General features: G+C 42.8%; 1 protein-coding gene across 1 annotated transcript in view; it reads right to left on the reverse strand.

Annotated features, from left to right (window-relative positions):
- Window positions 1-1,187: 1,187 nt before the first annotated feature.
- LOC137562096 (serine-rich adhesin for platelets-like) overlaps window positions 1,188-17,584 on the reverse strand; it is a 174,237-nt gene continuing 157,840 nt past the window's right edge. Inside the window, exons 79-82 of the mRNA XM_068273433.1 lie at window positions 17,021-17,188; window positions 9,383-9,474; window positions 2,922-2,986; window positions 1,188-1,825 (exon numbers count right to left, since the gene is read on the reverse strand). Coding sequence (XP_068129534.1) covers window positions 1,778-1,825; window positions 2,922-2,986; window positions 9,383-9,474; window positions 17,021-17,188 — 373 coding nt within the window. The 3' untranslated portion in view covers window positions 1,188-1,777. The remainder of the gene's footprint in view (window positions 1,826-2,921; window positions 2,987-9,382; window positions 9,475-17,020; window positions 17,189-17,584) is intronic.

The following is a 17,584-nucleotide window of genomic DNA, read 5'->3' on the forward strand; positions in this document are numbered from 1 at the left end:
AGTCTGAATGGATTAGCTGCATGCTTGTTTCAGGTGTGTGATGCATGAAAGACCAGCAGGACTGTTAGACAACTGGTATTGTTTAACAGGAAATAAATATGGCAGCTACCATATTTATTTCAGCGCAGCTATACTTAAAAAACTACCTGTTGCAGGGTTTGGTGACAAACCTTATTTCAGCATGTAAAACATGTGTCTGTAACACTAGCTATTCTGTAGGAATTATAAAACAGACTGTGATGTGAGAGTGCCCAAAGGAGTTTTTCTGCCAGTTAATTAATTAGTCTTGATGTAAAAAGTAAGCAAAAAAACCTACTCAGTGGCCCTTATTCAATGCACCTAGTTTTTTCCTAGGATTTAATTTTTCATTTTCTCTTTGAAGAATACATTTGAGCTGCCCAAAAAATCGGAATCTACTTGACCGGGGATTCCTCCAGCCCCTTGCAGCTGATATGTCCCTTGCCGCAGCTCCTGTGCCCCGGGATCGCCTGCCTTCCAGATGCCGACCTCGCCAGGTCGATATCTACTGAGCCTGTGCAAGCGCCACTCGGCGCAGAACTTCTGCACCTGAGTAGAACACTTCAGACCACGTCAGTGTGATCTCCAGCAGCACTCGCATAGGCACAGTAGATGCCGACCTCGCCAGGATCAGAGGGGATCCCGGGACACTGGAGCTGCGGCGAGGGACATATTGGCTGCCAGGGGCTGGAGGAACCCCAGGTAAGTATATTTTATTCGTTTTCAACAGCTCGAATATATGTTTTAAAATAACTTTTTAGCAGGACACTCTACAACTGAAAAAGTACCAAAAAGCACACGAAACAGTACTGCCCAAATTATTCTGAGTATTTTCTTGCTTGCTTGAGGCTTAAAGGGCATTTTATTGATAAGATGGGAAAATATGTCCTAGGAGAAAACTTAGGAGAACAATTTAATTGAATAAGGGCCTGAAGAAGTAACATTTAGGTGGGAGGTTTCTAATCGGTGTAACTTCAGCTTCATAACTCACAAAATGGTCATGTGGTGTATGTTTGGGAATTTAGTGCTATTTAAAAAATTTGCAATTTTGTACAATCCCAAACCTCTCATCATGATGAAAGGCTTTGAAGCAACATAGCTAACACAACAAATATTTTGTTATTATTTTAATAGAAAAATAAAATGCTGCAATGGCATGTCACCTTACAAAATAAGTTATCGAACCTGACAGTAAAAAGTGAAGTAGTGAACAATGTTTCTGATAAAGTTTTGAGTATAGGTAGTCCCTGGTTAATGAACAAGATAGGGACTAAGGGTTAGTTCTTAACCTGAATTCGTTCTTAAGTCAAAACACTGTGCCAAATAAATTAATTATTCATATTGGCGTGTCATTCGTAGGTCAGGCACTCATAAGTCAGGGACTACCTGTATTGTGTATTCATTCTTACTATATTACAGATAATAATATTTACAGTACAATTTGATCACTGTAACGTTCATATAATATAGTGTATTCATATTATAAGAGGTAGTTTATTTTGTCATATCTTAAAAAAAATCAATGATATTTGATTAAAAATTGTAAAGTATGGAATCTCATGAAAAAAAAAAAATAACTACTGATTTATTAACATACTTTAAAAATTAATTATTTAGTGAAAAAAAATATCAATTTGAAAGACTCTGTGACTCATATCTCGTAAAAGCCATTAGAGTGATTTGTTTCTAGGCTTCCACTTTTCATCTGTCAGAGTCTACGATCTCCATATCCTGGATGATGGAATCTGTGGTGTGGAATTCATTGTAAAGATTCATAGCTGATCAAGCTTGGCCTTGGAGCAACCACCTGTTGATATAAATGTAGAGGGGTTTTATTTTATTTCATTTTTTTTCATTTCACAGTCATTAACTTCCCTGACGGTAAACCCGAGTCAGGCTCTGGGTTAGAAATCCACAGCTCAGAGCGGTAACCCTGAGCCTGACTCGTGGTGAGCGCTGCGAGGCTATTGCACAGCGGGCGTTTCAACTCACCTCCCCTGGAATCCAGACTTTGGCCGCCATTCTTCCTTCTGACCATGGAGGCTCTGCATCCCATTGACGAGATCGATGACAGCTGGCGATCTTACTATAGGGTTACAGCGCCACCCGGAGGACAGAAGGAAAACTGCAGTGCTGGATCCCAGTGAGGTGAGTAAGTGCAGGGGCTGCTGCAGACTCTCTAGCAGTATGGTTATTTTGCGGTTTTAGGGTCTAAAAGCATGCAAAAAATGTACCGCTTTTAGACCCTAAAATCTGGAAATAATCATATTGCCAGGGAGGTTACTGAAGGATGGAGGAAAAAGTAGAAAAGAGAAGAAAGTGATGAAGAACAGACAAACAAGAAGATAGAGAATCAAAAGTATCTAGAAAGAAGAAGAAAGAAGAAGAAATATGAAAGATAAACAAAGTAAACAAAATAAAGCATAAAATAAAAAAAAAATGAAAAAAGCAGAAAAATAAAAATAAGAGAGAAAGTAAGAACAAGAGCAAATTAAAGTTATGCTATACCATATAGTTACATAGTTACATAGTTATTTGGGTTGAAAAAAGACATACGTCCATCGAGTTCAACCAGAGAACAAAGTACAACACCAGCCTGCTCCCTCACATATCCCTGTTGGTCCAGAGGAAGGCGAAAAACCCTTACAAGGCATGGCCCAATTAGCCCCAAAAGGGTAAAAAATTCCTTCCCGACTCCAGATGGCAATCAGATAAAATCCCTGGATCAACATCATTGGGCATTACCTAGTAATTGTAGCCATGGATGTCTTTCAACGCAAGGAAAGCATCTAAGCCCCCTTTAAATGCAGTGATTTAAAGGGGGCTTAGATAACCTCTTTATCTCTTCAATTGTTTTAACATCTTCCTTTGTAGGCATTTTATATCCCTTATTTTTCACTCACCTTAGTGTCAGTATCTACTATTCCCAGGGATGGTTGAAAATTGCTTGTATCTGATTGCACTGACTCTAAAATAGAAAAATTATAAAGTGTGACATATCTATATGGAAATTACCTTGAAACATATATGGAACTATTTTATTTTATTTTTTGTTAAAAGAGAAAGCCAGATTTTGCAAATAAGTTATACCCATTAAAGAAGAACTGTAAGGTCAAAACAATTTATTGCTGGCAGGTAGCCTATACCCAATTTATAGATGAAAACCCAGTATTTCCTGATATAAATCCAGCATTCTTCTGGTATTGCACCTTTAAGTAGGAAGCCACGCCCCCTCATAAGGTTAGTCCGTGGCTGGATATTAACTACTTGCCGACCGACTAACGCCAATGGGCGTGGCCACGTCGGCAGCCCCAGGACCGCCTAACGCGGATCGGCGTCAAGTCCTGGGGTTCTGATTTGCAGTAGATCACGCGCAGGCTGCAGGGAGGGGAATAACAAAACAAAAAAAGCATATTTTGTTTAAAAAACGCACAGATAAATATTTATATATATAAAAAAAACATCTTTGGGGCAATCAGACCCCACCAACAAAGAGCTCTGTTAGTGGGGGGTAAAAGGGGGGGGGATCACTAGTGTGCTGTGTTGTGTGGCCTTGCAGCTTGGCCTTAAAGCTGCAGTGGCCATTTTAGTTAAAATGTGCCTAGTCTTTAGGGGGGGTTTCCACTGTGGTCCTCAAGTGGTTAATTAGGCTTGTGCGCACTGCCTTCTGGGTAGTGACATCACAAGTTGCTAAGGGGAAAAAAAGCTGCAGTCCTCACTGTCATCAAGGTGGGACGTGTGCACGCGGAAGAAGAAGTTGATTTTGCAGTCTCTGCTGGGATGATTGATCATCCCTCTCTGCCCTATGAAGCTGCACCACTATCAGGTCCATGACCTGCAGGTCAGCGACATGTTTTTAAGTCTCCTCATCCCAGCTAGAATCCCTCTTTTGTCAGCTCAGCCTTTGGTCCTCTAACTCTGCCTGTATGTTGGGTGAATGCACATGACAAGCAGGCAGAGGCAGAACTATAAGATCATTGGATGCTGTAGGAAGAGCTGACGAGAGGGATTCCAGCTGGGATGAGGTGAGTTAAACACATGCCGCTGATAAGGGAGGGAAGAAGGTTACTTCATAAACTTTTAGCAAGAGGTGGTAGAAAGAGAGAGAGAGAAAAACGGAGACAGAGATTACATCTCCCTCATATACATTCTACACAATTCCCCCTCCTTCTCCCCCCTTTGCTTCTTAAGCTGCTCCTCTCTCTGCACTGGGATATAAGTGGTCAGAGCAGCAAAGGGAGAAACAATAATTAGAAGAGTGACATTTCACATAGCTGGCCATGACCCTCTCACTATGGAGTTTGCTTTGTACATGTAGTACAGCAGGCATTTGGTGCTTTTCCATCAAGTAATGGCTCAGACACATATATACAGCACTGCTTCATTGCAGGGGCTTAAAGGAGTTCCAATGGGACAAATATTACTCACCTGGGGTTTCTTCCAGCCCCTAGCAGCAGTCTCAGTCCCTTGCCGCAGCTCCGGTCCACTGCGTTGTCCAGCTGGCCACCAGTAAAGATTGCGACCCCTCTTCTGCACCTGCGTGGGCTGCGTGTGCACGTCATCTGACACGTACTGCGCCTGTGCACAACTACTGTGCAAGCGCAATACGCTCCATATGACATGGAAGCATGTGCATGAATGCCCACACAAGCGCAGAAGGCACAACCTGCTGGCGGGGACGCAATCTTTACCAGCGGGACAATGTGGAGGACCGGGGCTGCAGCGAGGGACTGAGACTGCTGCTAGGGGCTGGAAGAAGCCCCAGGTGAGTAACATTTGTCACATCGGAAGTCCTTTAAAGTGTACATGAGATGAAAGACATTTCAGGTACTATAGTTACCTGGGGCTTCCTAGAGGCGGCTCAGTCCCTCGCAGTCTCTGCAGGTGGCTTCTGTCCCCGCAGCACGGCTTGGTAGTATGGCCGAGTCTTGCTTCGTCGCACATGTGTGTCTCAGCCAGGCATGCTTCCGTATAGTAGAAAATTCACACCTCCACACCCGTGTGTCAGTCCAGGGCTCCTGGAGCTGAGTGCCGGCGCTGGTCTCTCACAGGTACACCACTCCTGTGTTAAGCAATTGCAAGGAAACACATACAGAGACCGCACTCAGAAAGCTAATTAATCACTGTATTGAAAAAATCAGAGCGAACAGAGGCACTCTGTTCGCTCTGATTTTTTCAATACAGGCATGCTTCCGTGGCTGGGAGCGTTCTGTGCTTGCACAATACGCTCAATGGGCTAGGCTACTGGGCCATACTGTGGGGGACAGGAGCCACCCAGGGAAGTAGCGAGGGACTGAGCGTCTCTAAGGGGGATAAGTATAAAGCTTGAGATGTCATTCATCTCAGGTTCAGGCATATTTATACTTACCTGGGGCTACCTCCAGCCCTATGAGGTACAGTATGTGGGCTCCCTCGCTGTCCATCAGCCACCCTCTCCTGCACGCTCCTGTGCACAGGAGGGATAGGCTCAGTATGCTCCAGAGCACTGGAGCGTGACGTGGGCCCGTGGCCCAGAAGTGTGCAACTGGTAAAAATACCGGGAGAGATTCCATGACAAATGACAGATGTCACTTAACTGTCCTTCGGGGAAACTCACAGTCTAATCCCTGCCATAGACATATGTCTATGTATGTATCATAGTCTAGGGCCAATTTAGGGGGAAGCCATCTTGCCTGAGGTGGTAGGAAACCAAAGTGCCCAGAGAAAACCCCACTCAGACACGTAGAGAACATACAAACTCCATACAGTTAGTGCCCCAGCTGGGATCTGAACAGGGGACTCAGCTCTGCAAGGCAAGAGTGCCAATTGTAATACCGGCGCTACAGGAGCCCAAATTTCACCTCACTGCGGATTTCAATGGGCACCTACGGTGGTGTTGAAACTTCTGCTGCTAGCAGGTGCCCAGATTTCCCATCACCCTTTCCACAGGCTAAGGCTCCTTGCACACTATGTACGTTGCGTTATGATGAAATCGTAACGCAATGCTGCCAAAAAGTCACATCACACCTTAGACATACGATGCGTTGCAATGCATACAGTATAACTAAAAGTATGATTCACTGCCACTGTAAAGCAGTGCATTATTCAGATAACCCATTGCATTGCAATGTGCACAGTTTACTAGCCCCATAGAAACATCATTGCATTGGGATGCCACGATATTGTGTGTTGTGTGACGGATCACATTGCATATAGGGGTTGATTCACTATAACAAATAGTGTGCCTTATCAGAGTTAATGCGCCTTATCAGAGTTAACGTGCCTTATCAGAGTTGGTGTGCCTTATCAGAGTAGCATAGTGAGCACTACGAACTTATGCCTGCTAATTGGCAATGATGAGAGCTCCGCCCGTCCTGCCCTGAGCCCCTGCGGGTCCAATCACTTTTCGGGTAGGTGTACACATAACAAGGCTGCATTTTATGTCATGGTTTTTTTACGCAGTGTGCGTTTTCGGTGTGTTTGCGGTAGCATTTTTTTTACCGCTGATACGTTTTTCAAGCGTTTTGCGTGCGTTTTCCACAGGGATCCTCTATGCCAGCAATAAAGATGTCCCCACCTGTGATACATTTAGGAATGTAAATCAGGGTGAGGAAAGATATTACAATGGGCAAATTTGACTAAATAATTTATACTTAAAGATTAAAATAGTTTGCTTTTTTAATATTTAAGTGACATTACATAAAGTTCCTCTTTAATTAATCTTTGAATACATTTTTTCTTTTGCTTATAGTATACCTCATGGAGTTGAACAAATGTCTACATTTTTATTTTACTGTTGCAGTGTTCCCACCGGCATGCTTCTTCTTTGTGCTAAAAATAATATTACTGTCCTTTAAACTGATTACACAGTTTATCAGTCAATTTACTCAGCAAGGTGAGGTAGTCAGCTGGCTAAAGACCTCTGTAGTGCATGATTTGTGAAGGATTAAAATAAAAATAATAAAAATTAAAACACATGCAAAATAACAACATATTTTCAGGTGCAGGCCAAGGCAGAGACTAAGGAGGCACCAGTATCAGTGTGCAGAGCCTCCCTAACCCCCCCCCCCCCAATTCCCTCCCTTAAAGAGGAATCCAGGCAGGACTGACAGGTGGGTAACAGATACAACGGTGCTTCACTCTGCATATGGGGTGGAGACTACCTGATACTGGGGTAACATTTGGTTATCTATACTGGAACTAGCTATCTACACTACACTGGGAAGGAGGCTACCTAATATGGGGGAAAATCTGGCTAGCTATACTGGGCAGGGGGCTACTGGAGGCACATCTGGCTAGCTATACTGGAGAGGGGGTACCTAACACTTGTGACTCACCTAGCTACCTAGCTACCATTACAGGGGAGGACCAATTTAGAGGGAGGTGTACTTTGGAACTTCTGCCTCTGGTGCAAGTGAACCTTGTCCTTGTCCTTGTATGTTCTTGTCAACTAGAAAATGTATTAAGTAAATTAAATGAAACTTCATTTAAATGTTAGGCATATTTTATAATAATAATGTACATTTTCTGCCTTATGTTATTTCTGCTGCTAGATGGCAGCAGAACAGCAAAGCACTACACACCTGAGTGCTGCTGAAGGTTGTACAGGTATAATTTTTTGTCAGCCACTAAATGACAGCAGAACTTTGCCCTGCTTTTCAAAATAAGAACCACTGGGCTTCATGGAGTTTTTCTTCAACATGATTTTAAAATATGGCCAGCTATTGATAAACTAACATTCCAGTAAAAAGAACAGAAATTATGAATACTTTGGAAAAATGAAGTGCTTTAACCTCCCTGGCATTATGATTATTTCCAGATTTAGGGTCTAAAAGCCGTGTATAACAAACTTATCTGGTGTTGTCTCTGGAGGCTGCTCTGATAGGGAAGCTTCCACTTCCTCTTTGGTCAGTCGCATCCCCGGGTCCCCTGTAGACGTGAGTCAGCATGCTTGCATCCCCTGCGCCTCTGTAGATGTGGGTCAGCGTAGTCTCCCTAGGAGGATGCGCACAGCTCAGAGCTGCCTTTATAGGTAAAGGAGGCGTGTCTAAGGTGTGTCAGCTGATTCCTGCGGTCAGCTGACACTTGCTGCAGGGATGCTGCTGATTGGTCTGATTTTCCTGGAGGGCTTGGTCTGTGCTCTATTCCTGCTATATAAGCCCTGGGCATTCAGTTACTTTCTGTCCGTTATAGCTATCAGTTCGCTGAGCGCTGGACCTTGTCTTTCTACTGTGCCTGATCAGCTAATTTTCAGAGCTATATATGTATGCAGACACTGCCGATATATTTGTACTCTAGTTCGATCAGTCTTGTATAATGTATATTGTATTTCTTAATTGTTTTCCTGTGTATGACCTGGCTTGTTCCTCATTCTGATTCTGTCTCTTCCTTGTCTGTACCTCAGCCATCTGACCTATGTGTATGACCTCAGCCTGTTTAACGATCTAGTCTCTGTCTCAGCCTTCTGGACTATAGCCATCTGACCACCTATGTATGACCTCAGCCTGTTATTGACTTAGTCTTGTCTCAGTCCTTTTGTACCGCAGAAATTCTGACTACACGTGTATGACTTTAGCTGACAATCTGATAAGGATTTATCTATTCTCAGTGTTTACGTCTAATACCCAGCGTTACACCGTGCATGTTTTTCACAAGCTTTTAGACCCTAAAAACAAAAACAAAACAAAAAATATACCACAAAAGAGCTCTGCAGCAGCTTGAGCATATAACTCACTCAGGTATGGGATTACCAATCTGAGCTGCAGCTTTCCACCTCGAGCCTGACTCAGGATTACCGCTTAGGAGGATAAATATGCAGCTGATTTTCTTTGCTAAGGGTTAAGAAGGTAACCAATACTTCAATGATTGTTGTAGTTGAAATCAATAGTATGTATATTAGATCTAGTCAAATTTTAGGACTGTACTTATCTAACAGTGTGGCATTTCACTTAAACTTTTGTAATTTTTTTTTAATTATTGTGCAATTATATAAGTTTACCTAACATATTCCTGACGTTTTCATTAAAAAAGAAAAGCCACTGTGATTGAAAAATTTGGATTGCTAAGGTCCAGCTCAAATGGGTGTCCTGCAGCGTCTCATTCAAATGCTTTTTGCATGCATTTTCACCCCTGTAGGGGGCCATGGAGGAACGGCAGTAAACAACCCTGGAAGCAACATTTTGCAAATGATGGTAAATGGCAGGAAACAATGGTACCAGCTCTGGCAATTCATTTGAATGGTCATGGCTCAACAACGAGCTCCAAGGATCGTAGAAAACGGTGTGCAAGTTTCCATGTGAAATGGCCCTTAGTCAGCAGATGATGAATCTCTACAAATATCCACTTTTATGTTTATTCACCCTCTAAAATACAGTCTAAATCTCACCTTCCCTGGTCTCTGGTTTCACGCTCTGTCTTTTATAGGGGTTCTTTTCAGATCTATCTTGGTAACAACTCAATTCTGGCTCCTGCATCAGCCTAAATTTTAAAAATAAGAAGATATGAGATGTAAAAAGAATGCTGATGTTTCTAACAAAAAAAAGTTTCAGAACATCTGTCACTGCTACTGAAATCTAGCAAATAAGGTTGATTTCATGGTTGATCATTTTTCGACTCCAGGTTTTAAAACACACTTTGTTGGCAGGTATAGAGCGATATGTAGAACAGGCAGTTCTACCATTAAAGTGGTCTGAAACTCAGCATTCATTCTTTGCTCAAAAAATTCCTTACAGCTTTAAACCTACTAGCACAAACAAAAATTGTAGCACAACAGCACTTTGTCCTGCAGTAAAAAGCCCCTTTACAGTATATTTTGTTTACATTGCTCAGTTGTTACATTGTGTGTAACAACTGAAAATTAGCTCTCTGTGAAGCTCTCTGTGCTTCAAGCGCAGAACAGCTCACTAGAAGATATTAATATATAATCAAAAGCAGCTTGAATAACATGCAATTACAGCTTTTAGAGCAGATAAGCTGTACTTTGAGAACTTGTAATTTGTAAACAGACAATATTACTTGTACACCAAAGCAAATATGGTAACTGTATGGGTAATACATAGTAGGCAAATACATTTTTATTGAATGCTATGTCAGAGTTTCAGACCACTTTAAAAGACAACTGCATTTAACAATAACGATGTTAAAAAATACATTTCGATTGAAATGGATCTTCAATGAATATAACATTGTTCAACCTCATTTACATTCTGAAATTTATCACGTGTGACATTTTTATTGCTGGCAGGTGATCTCTGCGGAATATTTGTTTGTTTTGTGTTCCAACATGAGCGTGACAACACGTGGGCCCATATGCAATGAACTTTTTCTCCTAGGTGATATTTTCATGACTTGTCAATAAAATGCTTTTTAAAGGGAACCTTAACTGAGAGGGATATGGATGTTTCCTTTTAAACAATACCAGTTGCTTGTCAGTCCTGCTGATCTCTCTGACTGCAGCAGTGGCTGAATCACACACCTGAGACAAGCATGCAGCTACTTCAGTCAGAGCACCTGATCTGCATGTTTGTTGAGGGGCTGTGAATGAAAGTACTGTATATCCTCTAGTATATAAAAAAAAAAAAAGTGACCCAAAAGTGGGGGTCTCGGCTTATACTCGAGCACCCACCTCCCCGAGTACACCTTCATTCCGCAGAGTGTAAAAAAAAAAAAAAAAAAAAAAAGCTGAGCAGCGCTAATGGTCCAGTAACTTCCCCCTTCCGCTCGCCACTATGTGTACAGTAACCCGCGGGCCCCTCTCCCCGCTATGTGTAAAGGGCAGTAATCTGCGTGACATTCTCTCCCCGGCAGACGGGAGTGTGTGACCAACCTTGAAATTGTCCTCCGTGTCCCCCGAGTGTCACCATATGCATCGCAGCTTTGAGTAACTCACAGTGATCCACGCTGTGTTGGGATGCCTCTTCCTGCCTGTCGCAGGCTTGTTGCTATGACGCCGCACGTGGTGCATGTGATTGAGTCATAGCAACAAGCCTGCCGCGTTACTCAAAGCCTAACTGCAGATGGTGACACTCGGGGGACACGGAGGACAATTTCAAGGTTGGCCACACACTCCCGTCTGCTGGGGAGAGAATGTCACGCAGATTACTGCCCTTTACACATAGCGGGGAGAGGGGCGCGCGGGTTACTGTACACATAGTGGCAAACAGGGAAAGGGGGGCACAGATTACAGTACACATAGCCACGAGAAGGAAAGGAGGGGGGAGTAATGTGATCATTAGTGCTGCTCAGCTTTTTTTCCCTATTTTTACACATTGTGGTGGGGGAGTGCAGGGGGGCACGCTGCCATTAGTGAAATCTTTTAAAGCAGAACTAAACTCAGTACTTTCTCTCTGCTCTATAAGATACGCAACCTAAGATATTAAAGAAAAAATATTCTTTGTTACAGCTGATACAAAATCCTGCAATACATCTGCAGTGCATCTACTTCCTGCTTTCATGAAAGCATACAGATTAACATCCTGTGCTTTCAAATTAGCTTATTTGTCTTGGCAGTCAGGTGACACAGGAGAGATCAAATTACAATTTGTGATTAGACAGATGAGGAGGAGAAAATATTATTTTTATTATTAATGCTGCGGCATTTCTTACCCTCTGCCTATACTCAGATCAATCATTTTTACCAGGTTTTTTAGGTAAAAGTTGGGGGGTCGACCTATACTCGAGGCGGCTTATACTTGAGTATGTACAGTATTAGAAACACACGATCAGCAGGAGAGTCAGGCAACTAGTATTATTTTAAAAGGAAAAATACATATCCTTCTCAGTTTAGGTTCTCTTTAAGCCACCAGCAAGCAAGAAAAAAACATAGTTTTGATAGTACTTTCTCACCTTACTTTTTGATACTTTTTCAAATGCAAAGAGCTGACAAGTTATTTTAATGAGAAGATAAAAATTATCCCCTAGGACAAAAACTCGGAGAAAAAGTTAACTGAATAAGAGCCCTAGTCTCCTAGAGCAGAGTTCCCCAACCCTCTGTGGATTTCCACAAAACATGCACTGTTGGTGGGCCTTGAGGACAGGGTTGGGGAACACTGTCCTAGAGTACAGTTGGAGAAGAATTCTGCATAATAAACAGCCTAGGCTGCGGTATCTCTAGAAGGGTGGGGCTACATACCAATTTTCAACAATATATAAATATGGAAAGTGTCTGATGCTTAAACCTACAGAAATCTACAAAAATTGTGTATCCTAAATATATGTCTACATTTTTCTATATGTCACTTCCAAATTCCTTCTTTTTATTAAAAGTAGAGCAGACCAGCACCCAAATGTATATAGAACATGTGCTTTAGCAGAATGGACTCTTTAACAGCTGTTCATGGTTACCTCTCTATTTTAACTTAATAAAGAGCTATATATATATACTTGCCTGGTGCTGCAGAATCCAATTGCTTGTCTTATTTTTATTACGGTACGCATCAGGAAATATGAGAACCTCCTGGCTGAGTGTTCATTACAATATGCTCCCCAAACTGTTAGTGTGCATAGACTTAAGTTTTCTTAAAATAACTTGAATAGAGCACAGATCATTGGTTTGTTTTCAATCTGTTGTTGTCTATGTGCCACGGAAGCTGCTACATATTTTTTTTTAGATATGAGAAAAATTGCTGAAATCTCTTTCCAGATTCTACTCCAGTTTCCCAGGCTAATTTCCAGATTTGACTTAACCTCCCTGGTGTTATGATTTATTGCGGCGCAAGGCCGTGGGAGGGTTTTTTTTTGCCTATTTTTTTTCACATGTACCTAGCCTAGCGCTAGCTACATGCTTCCCCCCTTCCTGCGGCGTCCGCCCGTACGCTTCGATCGCCACCGGCGCATAATCCCAACAGGAAATCCCGTTCTGAACGGGATTTCCTGTATTGGCTTCCCCCGTTGCCATGGTGACGATCGCGATGACGTCATCGACATCATTGACGTCGTGATGTCAGGGGGAGTCCCGATCCACCCTATAGCGCAGTCTGGCGGTGATTGGCCAGGCTGCTCAAGGGGTCTGCGGGGGGTGCCCTCTTTCGCGTCGGGTAGCGGCGGATCAGCGGCGATCACAACAAACACGCAGCTAGCAAAGTGCTAGCTGCGGATTTGAAAAAAAAATATGCAAATCGGCCCAGCAAGGCCTGAGCAATCCTCCGCGGTGGCATAGCCCGAGTTCAGCTCGGGATTACTGCCAAGGAGGTTAAAGAGAACCCGAGGTGGGTTTTAAGAATTCTGTTAGCACACAGAGGCTGGTTCTTCATATAATCACCAGCCTCTGTTACTATACTGTTTCCCCCCAGCCCCCCCCCCCCCCCTCCGCACTCTGCTGTCCCCCATAAATTAAACCGCCGTGCTAGCAACACGCAGTGTGTTGATAGCAGGCTGTTTACATGAAGACTCCTCCTCTATATCTCCGCTTCCACCTGCGTCCCTTCCCTCCAATCAGATTACAGAGGCGGGAAGGGAAGGGACACAGACGGGGAGTGGTGCTATAGAGGAGGTGGGGAGCAGAGGAGAGTCACAATCTGCATGTAAACAGTCTGTTATCAACAAGCTGCGTGTCGCTAGCACGACGGTTTGATTTATGGGGGACAGCAGAGAGGGGGGGGCACAGTATAGTAACAGAGGCTGGTGATTATATGCAGAACCAGCCTCTGTGTGCTAATAGGATTCTTAAAACCCATCTCAGGTTCTCTTTAAACAGTTGCCCTTTTGGTTTGAAGTCTGTGCCACGGGCTTTCCAGGTTAATTAAGAAGCTCCCAAGCAGACTATCATCACCAAATTTGCCATGTACAGAATGTCAGGGTCAATTATAAAGGATAAAAAAAGACGTACAATTTTAAAGTTTTGATGGGAAAACACATTATTTAAACCTGAGTAGGGTTTGAATTGTGACAGTTTTATTTTCTTTTGCCTCCTCGTTGTTTAAGCTATAGATTGTCTCCCCCATTTATTATGTCTCTTTTTAGTGCGTAAAAGATGATGCCGGCACCATCCAGTAGTTCTTTTATGATTTTTTATTTAAAGACTGTCATAATATACAGTAGATAACGTGCTCCTTTATCAAGCTATGGCAGTCTCAAAATGAACATGTTCACGAGTTTAAATACCACACCACTAATTCAAACTGACCAATGGCAAACCATGAAACAAAGTGAGCCAATCCCCAGTCAATATAATACAGTGGACCTGAAGGGGAACTTGTATACAGATATGGGAGCCAATGAATACCAACAACTCACCCCTGGCCTGCGCAGGTCCAAGCAGGCTCTCTCCCGTGCCATTACAGCTTCTAACCCGACGTCACGGAAGAAGGAAACACAACCTGATCGGGCAGACCAAATGGGGAACTGTGATGCCGGGATGCGGAGTGGCGACGTCACAATTGCGTTGCCACAGAGACAGGAAGGACGCGGAGGCATGTGTCCCCGCCTACAGGAGGTTGGACCAAGCGTCACAGCCCCACTGTAGCAGATTGGGCAAACAACTAGGCACCCAATCCGCCAAATGCCTGGCTCGTTTCCATGGCAGCAAAACAACGACATAGTCCTGCTGCCATGGTGATAGTAACCGCTAGATGAAGCTGTATGAGAGAGCATGCCAGGACAGCGCAGCCAGTAAACACAGCGATGAAAGTGCTAACATAAGAGACAGAGTCAAAGACACAGAGGTCAAAGTACGCATATAGTACATTATTCAAAATGAGGGTACATTATAAGAACTGGGTCAAATCATATTCCCAATTCATACGTCAGGGTTCAATAGTATCCAGAGTGCGTATCCAATGCACCTCACGATACAACAGCTGCTTTAGTCTATCACCACCACGTTTTACAGAAGGAACGCTGTCAATAATTTGGCAGCGTAACTGGCTTGCATTATGTTTGAATTGAACAAAATGACAAAAAATTGGCTGATCAATGAGGCGTTCTCGGATAGCATGTTTGTGTGAAGAGAGTCTAACTTTAAATTTCTAAGTAGTCTCCCCTACATATAGAAGGCCACAAGGGCACTTCAATATGTAGATAATGTATTGTGAATCGCAATTAAATATACCCCTGATAGTATATTGCGTACCGAATCTAGGATGAGTAAAGTAATTACTTCTGATCACTGAGTTACAGTGCACACATTTCAGCATGTACAAGTTTGTCCCTCAATGTGGGGGCCCTTTTGTATGAAAGCAAAGGGGGATTATAAAATTCAGGAATGGAAGAAAGCAATTGTGAAAGTAAAGACCAATTTTTCTTAATAATTTTTTTCTATATTTTTCATTATAACACTATATTGAGTAACAAAAGGTATCCTGTTCACATTGCCTCTTCCATGTTTTAAATATGGATTGAAAGCCAGGGAGATAAGTCCACCGCTTCCCCCTTTTAAACTGTTTTTAGGCGCTTTTATCCTATTTTGGCACCTCTGTTTAAAGAAATTCTCAACAGTATATAGTCCACCCTTGGTGGAGGGGTGTTACCCCATTCTTCTCCTATCTACAGAGAGCGACTTTTTAAACCTGAGTGGGGTCAGGTTATAATTCTCCCCACCTGCATTTACAGTGGTTGCCTTTGCAGTAAACCTTGTTTGTGAGTATAACTTTTTCACATTGTGTAATATATTTCTGTACCTCAAAATACTACACTATATTGGGCTCTCGGTCTACACCTTTTTTTCATTTTACAAACAAACATTAGTAAATGTTACCGATATTTTAATACAACTAAACCAAACTTTACTCTTACACAGAACCCTCCCCCTTCCGACCCCTAACCTTAACCCCCCCCCCCCTTCCTTAACTTCTAAACACCCATTCCTGATGCCTAACACCCTAAAACACCCCTTCCTAAACTTAACTACCCCCCCCCCCCCCCCCATCCATACCCCTGCCGTAAATAATGTAACTACAAAAAATGACACATATCAAAAACAATCTTTTTCAAAATGTTGATTTTCTAAAACAAAAAATGTCAATTGGATGGGCCTAGTGCTATTTATCAGCCACCCTAATTTCTGTTTTTGTCACCCAATAGCCAATATTTGCATACTCCCTATGGGGCACCCAAATTATCCATTTGCTACAGGCACCCAAATGTCCTGCTTCCTCTCATTATATTGCCTCTATATATAGTGACCACTCACCCTCCTATAGTGGCCATCCCCTAAAATGTTGCCTATATTGTGCTCCTTTACAGTGGTAACCTATGCTATCTGTCTCTTTTCATAGCCTTGTGCTTGACCCCCATATAAATTCCCTTGGTGGTCTAGTGGCCTACCTAATAGCTTTCCCTGATGGTCTAGTGGTTCTCCATCCTACTTATAGATTTACCTGATGTTCTAGTGGTCCTTATCCTTATTATCCCTATTCCTGGTGGTTTAGTGGCCCCTGTCCTTATTATAGCTTTTCCTGGTGGTCTAGTGAGTCCCTTAACCCCTTTATAAGTTTTTTTCTGGTTATCTAGTTGTCTCCCCATCCCCTTGCAGATTCAGCAGCAGTAATTGCTTGCTCTCCCCCATCCCTGTCCTGTGGCTAGCTTCTTCTATCATGTGTACTGGTTCCTGGCTTGATGGCATCGTCAAGCCAGGACCTGGCATATTCAGCAAATGGAAACTGAGTGCAATATGGCCGTGGGTTAGCCCAGATCACCACTGGACCAGGAGGGAGGTAGGAGAATCCTTACACTGCATTGCTTCCATTATGACTATCTCTGCATGGGAAGCAGGGGGAAGGAAGAAATTGGATCTTAAGTAAACCCATGGGGTGATGACCACAGGAGCAAAGCGCTTATCAAACCAACATATTTATATATATTTTGCAACTATATTTGCCATAGAGGTGATGTATCACTCTCAACTTACTCTAGTACAATGACATGGGTCACTTCTGTAGCACCATAATTTCAGAGAATCAAGGAAAAAAGAGGGTATTGAACTGTACTGTAGGCAAGGGTGTACATCTGCTACAAGTTATTTAGCTTTCATTTTCATTAGAGGCATTTGAACATTTATTAATTTTCATGGCCAGCTTTTGATACTTACTTGAATTCATCTGAATGATGTTGACGTCTGTGTGAGAAGTACGCCAATATTATAATTATAACTAGAAGAACGAACAAGCCGACTGTCACACCAGCAATCACTCCAGGTTTGCTGATAGCTGTTTGACATCTGTCTCCGGTGAACCAGTACTGGTCTGAGAGTTCACAGCTGAGGAGATAAAGAAGTTCAGACGTGACATGACAGATTGTGAGAAGGAAAAATTTACTATCTAATAACCTTTAGCACAATTAGAGATTAAACAAAAATTCTCCTAACAAGTAAATGCCCACTGAACCAGACAGGGAATTAAAATAAGCTGGTTATGTAACCACTTCAGCCTACAGGGTTGAGAATTTTTTACATCTGAGCAACTTTCACCTCCCATTCATTTGCCAATAACTTTATCACTACTCATCACAATGAATTGATCTATATCTTGTTTTTTCCGCCACCAATTAGGCCCGGTTCACATTAGCGGTTGCTATCCGGAATCGCCGTGCCGGAGCCGTGCCGGAGCCGGACCGCATGCGGACCGGACGAAACGGACGCACGGCATAGCAATGA

This window comes from Hyperolius riggenbachi, chromosome 3 (assembly GCF_040937935.1).
Source record: "Hyperolius riggenbachi isolate aHypRig1 chromosome 3, aHypRig1.pri, whole genome shotgun sequence".
Taxonomy (NCBI): domain Eukaryota; kingdom Metazoa; phylum Chordata; class Amphibia; order Anura; family Hyperoliidae; genus Hyperolius; species Hyperolius riggenbachi.